This window comes from Macrobrachium nipponense, chromosome 4 (assembly GCF_015104395.2).
Source record: "Macrobrachium nipponense isolate FS-2020 chromosome 4, ASM1510439v2, whole genome shotgun sequence".
Lineage (NCBI taxonomy): Eukaryota > Metazoa > Arthropoda > Malacostraca > Decapoda > Palaemonidae > Macrobrachium > Macrobrachium nipponense.
The window spans coordinates 76,961,013-76,974,668 of record NC_061100.1 but is presented as its reverse complement, the minus strand read 5'-3'; the positions used below and the strand labels follow the sequence as shown (position 1 = coordinate 76,974,668).

General features: G+C 41.2%; 1 protein-coding gene across 1 annotated transcript in view; it reads left to right on the top strand.

The window, feature by feature from the left end:
• Window positions 1-13,656, top strand: part of LOC135210954 (cotranscriptional regulator ARB2A-like) — a 199,625-nt gene that overhangs the window by 86,300 nt on the left and 99,669 nt on the right. The window contains exons 2-5 of the mRNA XM_064243932.1: window positions 5,895-5,971; window positions 11,365-11,465; window positions 11,872-12,065; window positions 13,095-13,239. Coding sequence (XP_064100002.1) covers window positions 5,908-5,971; window positions 11,365-11,465; window positions 11,872-12,065; window positions 13,095-13,239 — 504 coding nt within the window. The 5' untranslated portion in view covers window positions 5,895-5,907. The remainder of the gene's footprint in view (window positions 1-5,894; window positions 5,972-11,364; window positions 11,466-11,871; window positions 12,066-13,094; window positions 13,240-13,656) is intronic.

Genomic DNA, 13,656 nt, shown 5'->3' with positions numbered 1-13,656 from the left:
ATATATATATATATATATATATATCCCCAAAAAACTCATAAATTTCTGTTATGCAATAATACTTGACTGGATCGAACTGATTACTGGTTGTCAGTGGAAATATGAATTTGGGTGATATCACTCCCTTATGATACGCCCACTTACGCAAATTGTCTTAAATTTCACGGTTGGGATATGATTCGAAGATTTGAGGTGATAGGTTGAAGTGAAAAAAGGTGGAGTTAGTATTGTGGGTAGAGGTAGAGGTAGGTGGGGGGGGGGGGGGGGAAAGGGGTGGTTGGGGTCTGTCGTCTCCCTACTTAACCAGATGGTGATTTTACGGGTGTTCTGGTTGCTTGCGACCGACTTTCTTATTTTTTATATAGCGAGTCTGTTTCCCAGGTGCAAGGACAGGTCCTGGTGTCGGTCCTGAAGGTTCTATCTTTGCCTAAATAACAGACAGTGGCCCTGCATTGTAAGCCTTACAATGCCCGGAACTAGGCCTAGTCACCTGAAGGTAGTAGCAGAGGTTAGAACCTTTCTCGAAGATGGTGTTTTATGCTCAGTCCTAGAAGCAAGAATCAGAACTATCAACCACACCTAACTTCTAATTGAATCTAGGTGCATTCATGGTTGATTACGTTTAATGTCGCAGAGATTTTCCCTTCACATTCTATTGATACTTGCATGGTTTTATGTATCTTCGCTAAAATAATTGATAATACACTATAATATTAAATATTTGTTTCCATATTGCTCGAAATATACATTGGTAATGTTGGTAATCCTGTGTTGAACGAGAATTTTAAATTGTTTCGTTTCTATAGTTTGAAGTAATTGCTATACTTTGAAATAATTACTATTACCGTAATTTTTTCTTATGATTGTTATAAATATCATAGATTTAATATTTGTGCATCATATGTTAGCTTTATTTTGCTTGATAGAGCTTTCAATGTAGAAAAAAAAAATATTTTTCAGCTATGAGTTGTAGTTGCCAGTTAGTGAATTTCGAACGAAATTCTCTGACATTTGTCGCTTCAGTTTTGGAACTTACTGTACATATGTATATATGAATATGTACAGTCAGCCTACAAGCAATTGGCGTAGTTTCTTAATCATCGTTCGTTATGGAAATATTGCCATATGCAGGTGCCAGATTATTTGCTTATTATCTATGATTAATATTTCCTTTCAAAGATGTTATACTTGAAATTAATTAAATTAGAATCGAGTATTTTTATTTAACTTATCAAAGATATGTAGTTAATTTGCAAAATAAGGAAAATATATAACCATGAGTCCACAAATTCTAATTTTATTCTCAACTAAGGCTTTGTGGCAGCAACAGCATAAGCATTTGGAAGTTGGCTTTGCTGCCGCTCGAGTCATGACCCAACGTATCGTACGGTACTGGGATACCGTCAGTTCGCACCTACAGCCAATAATTAAGACATTAAGTTGGAGCAAAGTGTGATTCAACTAATTTTGTCCATTGATCATCAATAAAATAATTTGCATGCCACATTTATTAGCTGTAAATTTGACTTCTGATTTTGACACCTGATTAGCCTAGGTCTATCTTCAACAGCATACTCTCTCGGATACGTAGTGAGATTTAATATTTAAATCCACCATATCTATATTAATCTGCTTTATTTGATTATTCCCGTTATTCATTTTTATTGGCTATGGTCTCCATTTTTCTTATCCTTTTCATCATTGCTCAACATAATTTACAGTAGTAATACCTCGGTCTACGAGCAATTTTGTTTACGAGCAGATCAATATATGTACGAGCATTGTATCGGACAGCGAGCATAATTTCTCACCCACGCACACATTTTTGTTCCTACACGGTATACAAACCGTCGATCCTTTACAATAGGAATTACTTAAGGTGAAGCCTGGAGGCAGCCTCTGAATTTTCAAACAAGGCAGCATGGTAATTAACTACCATCCGGTCATTGGTTATGCGAAGACTGGGGATGAGTGTTCAATTTGGTTTCGGCTGCCGTCGAGTGAGCACGCTACGCTTCGCTCTCTGCCCAACTGTCTTGCTGGATTTTCTTCGCTTCTCTCCTGGTGGGATTTTTCCTTTTTTTGTTTGTGTATGCTGTTTGTGTGCTTTTGTTTGCAAAGCGGGCGTTCTCGGAAATGGAACGAATGGGCATCTGCAAGAAAGCGTCAAGCCCTTGGGCTTCGCCCTTACACATGGTACAGAAACCTGACGGCACCTGGAGGCCCTGCGGAGACTACAGGAGACTCAACCTCGCTACGATCCCCGACCACTACCCCTTGCCAAACATGCAGGATTTGACCGGGGCCCTCCATGGAGCAGAAGTCTTCACGAAAATGGACCTCTTAAAATCTTATTTTCAGGTTCCAGTGCACCCCGAGGATGTCCCCAAGACCGCCATCATCACGCCTTTTGGCTCCTACGTCTTCCATTACTCCACCTTTGGCCTGAGAAACGCAGGGGCCACCTTCCAGCGCCTGATGGACAGCATCCTGGGGGACCTGCCTTTCTGCGTCTGCTACGTCGACGATATCTTTATTTTTTCCAGGTCCCCGGAGGAGCACCTACACCATGTCCGAGTGGTCCTGAAGCGCCTGCAGGAAAACGGGCTGGTCGTCCAATTCGACAAATGCACCTTTGGTGCCGAGAGGTTGGACTTCCTCGGCCACGAGATCTCCACGGTAGGTGTGCGGCCCATGGCCTCGAAGGTAGGCGCGGTGCAGAAGTTCCCAACCCCAACCATGGTCAAGTCCCTGCAGGAGTTCATCGGGATGGTCAACTACTACTGCCGGTTCATCTCCGACGCCGCCCGCACCATGTCCCCTCTAACGCAGGTCCTGAAGGGGAAACCATAGAACCTGACGTGGGAAGCTGAACAAGAGCAGGCCTTCAACGAGACGAAGAGGGCCCTCGCCAGAGCCGCGACCTTATGCCACCTAGACCCTACTGCACCCTTACGCCTCACCATTGACGCCAGCAACGTCGCCTGTGGGGCTGTCCTCGAGCAGATGGTCCAGGGCGGGCCCCAGCCACTCGCCTTCTACAGTAAAAAACTGTCACCCGCAGAGACGAGATACAGCACGTTCGACCGCGAGCTCCTGGCGGTGTACCAAGCAGTGCGCCACTTCCGCTACCTCCTCGAGGGCGCCCCTTTCACGATCAGGACAGACCACCGTCCATTGGTGCACGCCTTCAACAAGGCGGGCGATGCCTGGTCAGCTAGACAGCAGAGGCACCTGGCAGCCATTGCGGAGTTTGGCTGCACCATCCAGTACGTGCCCGGCAAGAAGAACCCTGTGGCGGACGCCCTTTCGAGGATAGAAATCAACGCTGTGCACCTCGGGATCGACTACGAAGACCTCGCCTGAGAACAGGCCGCCGACCCGGAGACCGCCGCATATCGCACAGCTATCACCGCCCTCAGGTGGGAAGACGTGCCCTTCGGACATGCGGGCACGATGCTCCTCTGCGACATCAGGACGGGCCACCTGCGCCCGCTGATCCCAGCCTCCCGAAGGAAAGCCGTATTCGACATCATACATGGACTCTCGCACCCCTCAGGCCGGACGACGATGTGCCTCCTGATGGAGAAGTTCGTCTGGCACGGAATTCGGAAGGACTCCCTCGAGTGGGCCAGGACCTGCGTGCCTTGCCAAACTAGTAAAGTCAGTCGGCACACAGAATCAGGCGTGGGGGAATTCTTGCAGCCGAAACGAAGATTCGGCCACATTCACATAGACGTCGTGGGCCCCCTGCCCCCATCGGAAGGCGCCAGATACCTCCTGACGATAATCGATCGCTCAACCAGATGGCCTGAGGCAACGCCGATGTCGGAGGCAACCACCAAAGCCGAAGCCCTTCTCGCCAGCTGGATCAGTCGATTCGGAGTGCCAGACGAGATCATGACGGACCGTGGACCCGTTTTCCTGTCGGAGTTGTGGACCGCCCTGGCCCGCCTAATGGGGACATCGCTACACGCCACCACCGCCTACAACCCGGCAGCTAACGGCATGGTGGAGAGAGTCCACTGATTGCTCAAGGCTTCCCTAATGGCACGCTGCACCGGTGAAGATTGGAAGAGCCAGCTACCATAGGTCCTCCTCGGCCTCAGGACCGCCCCGCAGGCGAACGGCGAGGCATCATCCGCGGAGAAGGTATACGGGAACCACTGACAGTCCCTGGCGAGTTCTTCCCGACCAATGCTAACGACGCGGACGTCTCCATCGCCAGACTTCGGGAATCCACCGGGCGATTCACGCCCTGTATCAAAACCTTCTCCCACAAGACTAAACACTTCCTCCCGAAGGCCTTATCATCATGCAAACACGTCTTCATCAAGGACGATGGCCGCCACCCGCCGCCAACGAGACCCTACCGACAAGGCGTACCTCATATCCATAAATGGTTGCGAGGACTGGGTCACAATTGATCGCCTGAAACCAGCCTTCCTTATGGATGAAGAGTCCGCCAACGTGGATTCCATAGGGCGCTTCAATCTTCCTCGGAAAGAAGCGGATCCATCGATCGCCAAACCTCCCAGTCGTAGCCGCGGTTTCCCTCGGAAGACGGTCGAACCCCCTGAGGGTCACCTCAGGGGAGGGATCCCGTCCCCAGAAATCCCCGAGGATTTACCACAGCAGCTGATTTCGCGCACCCGAGGGCGCCTCCGCCGGCCCGCTCGCTTCCGCGAGTAACGGTCGGTACAAAGAAATCAGCCAACAATTATGCCTAATTATTGTCTTAGGGGGGGAGTATTTGTAAGGACAACGCTTATTCACAATTTTCTCTGTATGTAGTTCAACATTTGCGTTGTTCTTACTTTCCTCCGCGAGAGCGTTCAGCGGGCTTCCTTTCCGGCCAATGTATATAATCCTGTTGGAAATCATATTTTATGTACTTTTGTATTTTGTATTATATGTCTCTCAAGAAACACAAATCGGGTCTCGCCGACCCACTTTTATTCTCTCGCGGGTCGGTAACCACATTTCCGCCTTCATGCTGTATATCTGAATTTTCCCTTACCTGTAATAAAGTCAGTAAACTACTACCTGCCTCTTTGTCCACACCTCACAAAACCTACAACTGAAATCTTTGTATGTCCTCAGGAAACCTGATACACCAGAGCTACATGCTGATGAGAAAATGATAACGAGAAGTATTGAGAAGATTCTATATAAATTAAATGCCGTTGAAACAGCTATAATATTCAATGCTACTGCCCTCAGAGAAGGCCTCCTTCCTAATAATAATAATAATAATAATAATAATAATAATAATAATAATAATATAATAATAATAATAATAAATGCAACTGAAAAATTTACAGTCAAGGAGTTATATCGAAATGTGGTATTAAGTAAAAAACCTTAAGTGTGAATGAAAAGGAGGGTGAGTGAATGCAAAAGTCTGTCACGTAGGAGAATCAGGATTTTTTATGTCCATGTATACCAACAAAGTTTTCCCCTCTATTTTCCAACTTCTAACATGCCTGTGTTAATACAAAAACATGCTCCATTCACCATCTTCCGTTTCTAAATCCATGCTTGTTATGTATGTCATCAGCTCAGTTAAGATCCAATGAAACACACTTCTTAGTTTTTGTCTTAATTGTAGAATGTCGTACCTTTGAGAATGATGTATGTAATATAGCGCTATGGATGTTGAAAATTATATTTCATGTCAGTTATCGTAAAATGTGCATGATAATCATATTCATATATGCACTGCAAGGTTACTGTTAACAATTCATAAGCGAAGGAGATATTAAATCGATCTGCTTGGCCTCAGAGGGATAAGGTTATTGAAGATTAGCAATGATTGAACCTTGTTATCTCTTCACTAAATGAATATTACTGATAGAATAACATTTTGACTGTAACTATCTTCTTTTTTACAGAGTAGAGTGAGAAATGGCGTCTGAAATGGATGATGAATTTCCTGCGGACTTGGCAGGATTTGGCTATGAGTTTAAAGGTAATGATTATAATGGTGTTTACTTAAGACAAATCTCATCATTTCACGAGCCAGGCACACATGTAGAAACCAACAGTGTCTTCACCAGAGCAGACATGTCTTTGTCACTCCCAGTTTTGGATGGTATTCTGCTAATTAATGCTAATATTTTTCTTAAATACTTTGCACTTGAGTCCCTTTTCTTATATTTTTGTCTGCCGTGTGCCTTTCTTGTTTTGTTTTTATTATGGTGAATAATGATAATTTGATTTATGACTCTTCCACTTGTGTTTTTAAATGTTGGGGGTGAGGACAACTGTAGTTACAGTTAAACCTTTGAACTGCCACACTCCATCAGATTTTGGGGGTCAAGTAGAGATCGTGAGATTGGAAAAATTGGGTTGTTGTAAAAATGCCAAAAAAGTTGATTAGAGGATGTAGTAACTGAATTGCTGCTAAATATTCTTTAGATTATTTTGAATAGGTTGAAAACCCTGCTGAGGGATGGACAAGCTAGTCACAGGAAAAGATGATGGTATCTGAGTAATTTTTACTATCTAGTTGATTGCTTATGCAAAGTTATTTCTATTTTGAAAGATTGTTCAACTTCTACTTGTAAATGAATTTTCCATTTTTTTAATACTGCACAGTATTTTGTTGCAAAGGTAAACTCACTAAAAGTAATGTCAGCATGCAGTATGTTAGCAGTTACTCTGCTGGTGATGTATGTGTATTTAATCTTTGTCTGATCATCCACAATTTATTCCTTTTTTATAAAGAAATTAATGATACAATGTATATTAACTAAAAAAAAGTACTGAATATAACACATACCCTTTTCATAAATTAATATAATTTCTAAAAAAAAGGATCAGAAGATATACAATTACAGGAGCAGTAACTCAATCCGTGGCACTGATAACATTACTTCTATTAATCAATAGCAAGGCGCAGTGCCACCAATTGCAAGCAGAAATCAAACTGTGGTCTTAAGTAATAAGGTTTACGAACTAAAATTGACGAAAGCACATTAACACTATGCAATGGAGCACTGTAAGCGAGCTTGTAATTCACTGGCATACAGAGATATGATTCCCTGATATTGGGACTGGCAGAGTTGAGTGAATGGCACTGTTGATCTACAGGGCAGGCACACAATGGGGCAGTCTGCACGAATCTGCAAAGTCTTCCTGCATGAAATACCATAATTGTACAAGCAACAGTTACACAGCAAAATGTAGGTCTTCTATGGAAGATTAATTCTTTTATATTATATAAAACTTTTAAACTTAAATATTCTTTTAAAGTGGCAAAATTCTATCAATGTTACAGTTATGTCACACAAAATACACACTAATCTCATAGGGAGACAGGAATTTAGGAATGGGAATGAAGTGAGAAAACATCTGAAAATAAGAATGAGTGCTAGGAACAGGAGTGAAGAGCTGACAGAACAAATGTTCAATTTCAGTTACCTTATATGGACAGTTCTTCATCAGTCACAAACCAAGCCAGGGGTTCGTCAGTCAGACTCAGTGGTAGAATCTCAATACAGTTCTTCATTTATAGCCTTTTCAGGGTCAAGACGATGTTTCAAGGAGAGCAGTAGGCAGAGTTGTCAGGCACTGGACCGCTTCTGAGTATTGGGTACTGTGACAGAGTTGGAGTCGAAGAGCAGAGTCAACTGTCGCAAGCACATTATCATTATCAGAGTGATACCTCTAGGCTAGGGCAGTCTGTTGTACCTTTCTTGTCACGAACAAATGTGATTTGGGGGGCCTATCAAGGCCGTATTTATACCCAAGTATTTTGAATCGGTGTCATCCTGTCCAAACTAGATATTGTTCTCAAAACCCAAGTCCAAGTTCACTCAGAGGCAGTTTGTCTTGACTTCTTTTATCCTTGCCGCGAGTCGCCTACAGTAATCTGAAAAGACATTTGAACGACGGCAGGAAAGTTAAAAAATAGAGAGAACAATACAAGTGCAGGTGGTTCGAGAGAGGTCAAGGGATATGCAGGTGCGAGGAGGCAGAGTTGGGAACTCGAGGGTCCAACAACAATGCTAAGGGTCGGGTCAGGTAAAAAGGAAAGTGAAGTCAGGTAGAAAGTTAGGGACAAACAAGAGACCCCCTCCCATGAGATGTGTGACTTTTTAGTGCCTTGACAGGAACTTCTTACTTTAAAAGCTGTTTGCAAAATTGAACTGGAACCATATTACAATAGGAAAAGAGGTGCAGGTTCTTTAGGTGTGAGTGACCCTGTCTTGGAAGTCTTGACATCGGTCAGCAGCCCACTCTGACGGGGTATGACAGCTCATTTGTCATCCAGTAACTAATCCCAGGGAGAAGCCATTAAAAGGGTTTTTGTCCATGTTTGTTATAGTAATACAAAGGGGAAAGAACTGCTAAGTCAAAATTACTCTCAAGGGAATCCTTATCCGATAGCTATATGGAAGGGAATTCTTGACTAGATTTGAATAGCAAAATTGGTTACTCTGCAACTCACTTCCTTCTTCATATTATGAATTTTTTCTTTACTGGACCAAAACTATTTTTTGAAATTTACGTTTGGCTGAAGAATAGAAAAAGAAAGAGGATACAAAATGGATACTCATGATAATACGTATATGAGTATTCCAAACCTTGGACCAAGGTTCTTTCATTTAGGATATTTACAGAGAAGCCTTCCAAGGCTTGGACCAAGTTACCTTCATTATGGATCTTTATATAGGACTTCTAAAACTTTGGCAAAGGTATCTTCATTCTGGGTACTTACAAAGGGGCCTTCCAAAGCTTGGAGCTGGGTACATTAGCCCTGGTTACTTATTCAGGGCCTACCAAAGCTTGTACCAAGGTATCTGCATTCTTGAAACATGTACTGGCTCAGGACAGCATGGAAGATATGCTTTCCTGAGCATACTTATAGAAGGATTTTTCAAAGCTTGGGCAAAGGTACTTTCATTGTGGTTACTTATAAATGGAGCCTACAAGGTTTTGGGCAGATTACCTTCATGTTGTGTGGAGAAGGGATTTCAAAAGCTTGGACTGAGGTACCATTATTCTTGATACTTATGCAGGTACCTTCATAAGTTTGGAGTTGGGTGCATTAATTGTAACTAATTACAGTGTATAGGGGCTTTCCTTAGCATGGACCAAGGTACCTTCAATCTGGGTTCCTATATAGGGGCTATCCAAAGTCTGGACCAAGGAACTTTTATTTTGGATACTGTTATGGGGATCTAATAAATCTTGAAAGGGCCTTCCAAAGCTTAGATCAAAGAATCTTCTCTTTTGATATTTACATAGGGACTTTCCTAAACTGGGTAATTTATAGGGCTTCCAAAGCTTGGGTCAAGATCATTGTATATGTTTATTATATAAGGACCTTCAAGAGCTTGGACCACAGTACCTTGGTTCTGGATACTAATAAAGGTGTTGGTGAAAGCTTGGACCATATTTTCAGTATGATTATTTATATAGGGACCTTCCAAAGCTTGGCAAGGCACTTTCATTCTCTAAATTTATAGCTTCAACCGAGGTTCCATTATTCTGTATATGTACAAGGCCCCTCCAAAGTCCCTTTATCCTGGGTACTAATAATGGAACTTTCCAAATCATGGACCAGGTTACCTTCATTCCAGAGCTTGGACCAAGGTACTTTTGTTGAAGATATTTAAATATGGTACCTTCCAAACCCTGGAACAGGCTTCTTTGTGGATACTTTTACAGGAACTTTCCAATAATTTAGCTAAGGCTTCTTCATTCTGCAAGCTTAAATATGGGCCTTCCAAAACTTCCAGCTGGGTATATTAATTCTGAATATTTAAAGAGGGACCTTCTGAAGATTGGACCAAGGTGCTTTCATTCTTGATACCTATAAAGTGACTTCCAGAGTTAGGATAGGGCACCTTTCTTCTGGATACTTGTTCAGTAATAGGGCCTTTACAAAGACTGGGCTGAGGTACCTTCAGGACGAAAACTTTATATGAGCCCTCCAAAGGTAGGCCTAAGGTACCTTCCTTCATGCTGGATGCTTATTTAGGGACCCTCCAAAGCTTGGTGCAATGTACCTTCATTCTGGATACTTACAGATGGGACTTCCAAATTCAGGTACTTTCTTTCTAGTGCTTACACCGGAGCCTTGCAAAGCCAAGGAAAAGTCGCCTTCAGCTGGATTCTTGAATAGAGGCTTTGCAAAACTTTGGCAAGGGTACCTTTATTTTAAGTACTTGTACAGGGGGCCTTCCAAAGCTTGAGCCAAGGTACCTTCTTTTTGGTGTCATATACAGGGGCCTCCAAACTTTGGAACAAGATTCCTTTATTCTAGTTCCTTATAGAGGGACTTTTCAGAGCCTGGACCAAGGTACCTTTGTACTCACAAAATGGATCGTTTTAAAGGGACATCCCAGGCTTTGGCCTAAGTTACCTTTATTCTAAATACTTATGGAAGGACCCTCCGTAGCCTGCGATGAGGTACTTTTATTCTGGATACTCTATTGGACTTCCAAATTTTGGGTTATGACACCTTTATTCAGGATAATACTTATAGAGGGCCCTCTTAAAAAGGTTCCTTCCAGAGCTTGGGCCAGGATACCTTCCCTCTGGGTACTTTGATAGAGTGCGAAATATTTGGCCATGGTACCTTCATTCTCGATACACGCTGATGTAGGGGAGACGACTCCTTAATCTTGGACCAAGGTGCCTTCGTTCTGGATGCTTATATAGGGCCATCCGAAGTTTGCTCTAGGAGACCTTAGTGATACAGGTCCCTTCCAAAGCTAGGCCAAAGGTAGTGCTATTTTTCTGGATACTTAAATAGAAACCTTCCAAAGCTTGGATGAAGGTAGCCTCATTTAGGGTATTTATAAAGGTAGAGACCTCCCAAAGCTTTGTTGAAGATAGATTCTTTCTGGATATTTACGAATATAGTATTGGGATCAGTGGTGAGATGCTGGTCTTAGGATGGACGGCATAAAGCCTACACATGGAGAGCAGTACCGGTAGTCATCATTCGTCTACACAGAAAAGAGTATATTGATACTGCCTGCATTAGGTGTACAGAGTTTAGTTGTATTAATTTTCTTAAATCGCATTTTGAGTGTATTCTTCCAAGTTTAGAAAAGATGTTTTTAGATCTTGCATTCTTTTATTATAGAATGTCTTGTAATGCAGTTTGTTAACATAGAAATTAAATTGCAAAATATTTTTTCATATTACTCCCTTATGTTTATTTCCTCCTGTAGCAAAATGTTCTAATGCATTTTGCTGTTATATGATATGTTTTGTACTGAATACTGTGATAAAAACTGTTATCCACTTAAATGTGAACTTTTCTTTCTGCCAAAATATTTCTCAGTCCATAGGAAACTGGTTAAAGACATTTGTATTCTTCATATATTTTTTAAATTATTGCAGACGGAAAGTTGAAGAATATAAAGACAGGGGAACCATTTGTGTTTGTTGTACGAGAAGATGATCACGCCTACAATCAAAAGCATTATGAAGCACTAGGAGAGGTAATGTAGTTTCTTTTTTCCAAAATTTTTCTTTTTTTAACTTTTTTTTTATATTGATGTTAAGTTTATTGATGATCAGTTTCTAAAAAGAAGTTTATAACAAAAGAAATTTAAATTTTGGAATACTAGCACTGCCTGATAGTTTCTCGTAACACAACCGCTTCATCTGACGTATGGAGTGATATTGGCAATTTTTGGATTTGCAAATATTTTAATGGTTGGTAGAGACTTTATCTTTAATTGGCAACTTTTTGTTACTAAACTGATTGATGATAAATTTCATACACGGTTGATTAAGAAACAAGTCTCAAGTCCAGGTTTACATGTGTTGCTTGTGATTTGTATATTTGAAGAAAGTAAGAAAGGCAATGGCAATAAATAAAATAATCTGTAATTGTTTCTGCAGGTTATAACAGAAGAAGTTTACAAACTTTTGGAGTCAGAATGCAACCTCAAAAGGAGCCCCATTCCAGTTGGCGCCTCTAAGAATGAACCCAGCACATTTATCTTTTTATCAGAGGATGCTCTTGAGAATGCTGATAGATTATTAGTCCTTATCCATGGAAGTGGAGTTGTTCGCGCTGGGCAGTGGGCTCGAAGGTAGGTTATAATCTGTTGTCTGTTTTTTATGTCCTTGAAGAATGTTCTCTTTTTGTCTGTGCATTGCCTGTACGTATTGTAGAATATTTAGAGGCTTTTGCAGTTTTAGCCTTGTTTCTTGGGTAGCTCTAGGATTTTTTCTTTTCACAGTGAAGGTTTGTTGAACAATGATGTCATTCACCTTGGATGTTTTCTTTCTAGTTGTGTCTTCTGTATTGTTCGGTTATAAACTGGTTATGATAGATATCTTACACCTCTTCCCAGTGCTATTCTCAATTACTTCATGTTTCCGTGCTTTGTGTTTCCGTATTTTGATATTACAAGGGCTTAGTTGGTACATGTTCTTTTTATGTTGATGGCAGTTATATATTACTATCACAATTTACTCATGATATTTACTTGAAATGGTAGGAGATGAGCTGTTAATTTGGTATATTATTCTTATTGTCAGAATATCTTAGATGTAAGTCGAAAATTAAAGATAATCCTCCTCTGTATCAAGAGATGAGAAAGAAACACTGCAAGCATTCGTACATATAATCGATACAGTACAAAACATATGATCTTAGAATACAATAAGTAATCATCCTTCTACCTGTGGTAGAACTAACAGAAGGACATTGCAATTCTTATACGATATATATAGCAATGCCTAAGTTCTAAACGAAATTTCCCGACCATGTTACATATCTTGAGCGGTGGAGTTACATAACACATCTTGTTTGTTAGTACATACAAAACGTACATGATAGATTATACTTGTATTTTTGGCAGAATATGTGCATGGTAACTGTGTGTGTGTGTTTTTTAATTTGCATTGGAAAATGCTTTCTAACCCACTCCAGGAAAGACAGCTTTTGGTTTAGTGTGAAATCACTTCTGACCATGCTGCTTTTACAAAGTCCTTATCAGGGATGGAGAATGATATATTGCTGTGACTACATTTTGTATTTTTTTACATTTTAGCTTTCACTTTACTATTTTCTCCCATCACATAAAATGTTTTTGAAACTTATTTTCAAATTTCAGGTTGATAATCAATGAGAATTTGGATTGGGGAACACAAATCCCGTTCATTAAAGAAGCACAGAAGTTAGGCTATGGAATATTAGTCATGAACACAAACGACAATAGCTACACAATTAAAGGCAGTCATAAAAGGCAGAAAATTAAGGTATGGAGATGTTGAAGCTGATAAATTAAGATATGGTATTTGTTTGTTCAAATTTTTATCAAGTGTTCTTTCTCTCCTTTGACACTTTCCGATTCTTCACAGCCTTTTGTGTGGTCCTCCTCCAGTCAAGAATAGAAGGTGGAAGAGTTTTCTGATCTCATTTTACTTGTTTCCGTACGATCTTCTCTCTGGTATAGAATATATTGTAGTGTTTTCTTCAAAGCCTAATTGATTTCTTTTGCATAGTGAGCGATGTTAGTCACATCTTTCTCTGCAAGAATTATTCCATCTCTATCTTGGCATTCCATTGCCGTTATGGTTTTTAATGAATTAGATATTATCCATATTTTCTCTCTGCCTCCCTCTCTCCTGTGTGTGTGTGGGTGTGTGTGTGTGTGTGTGCGTGGAGCGCGCGCG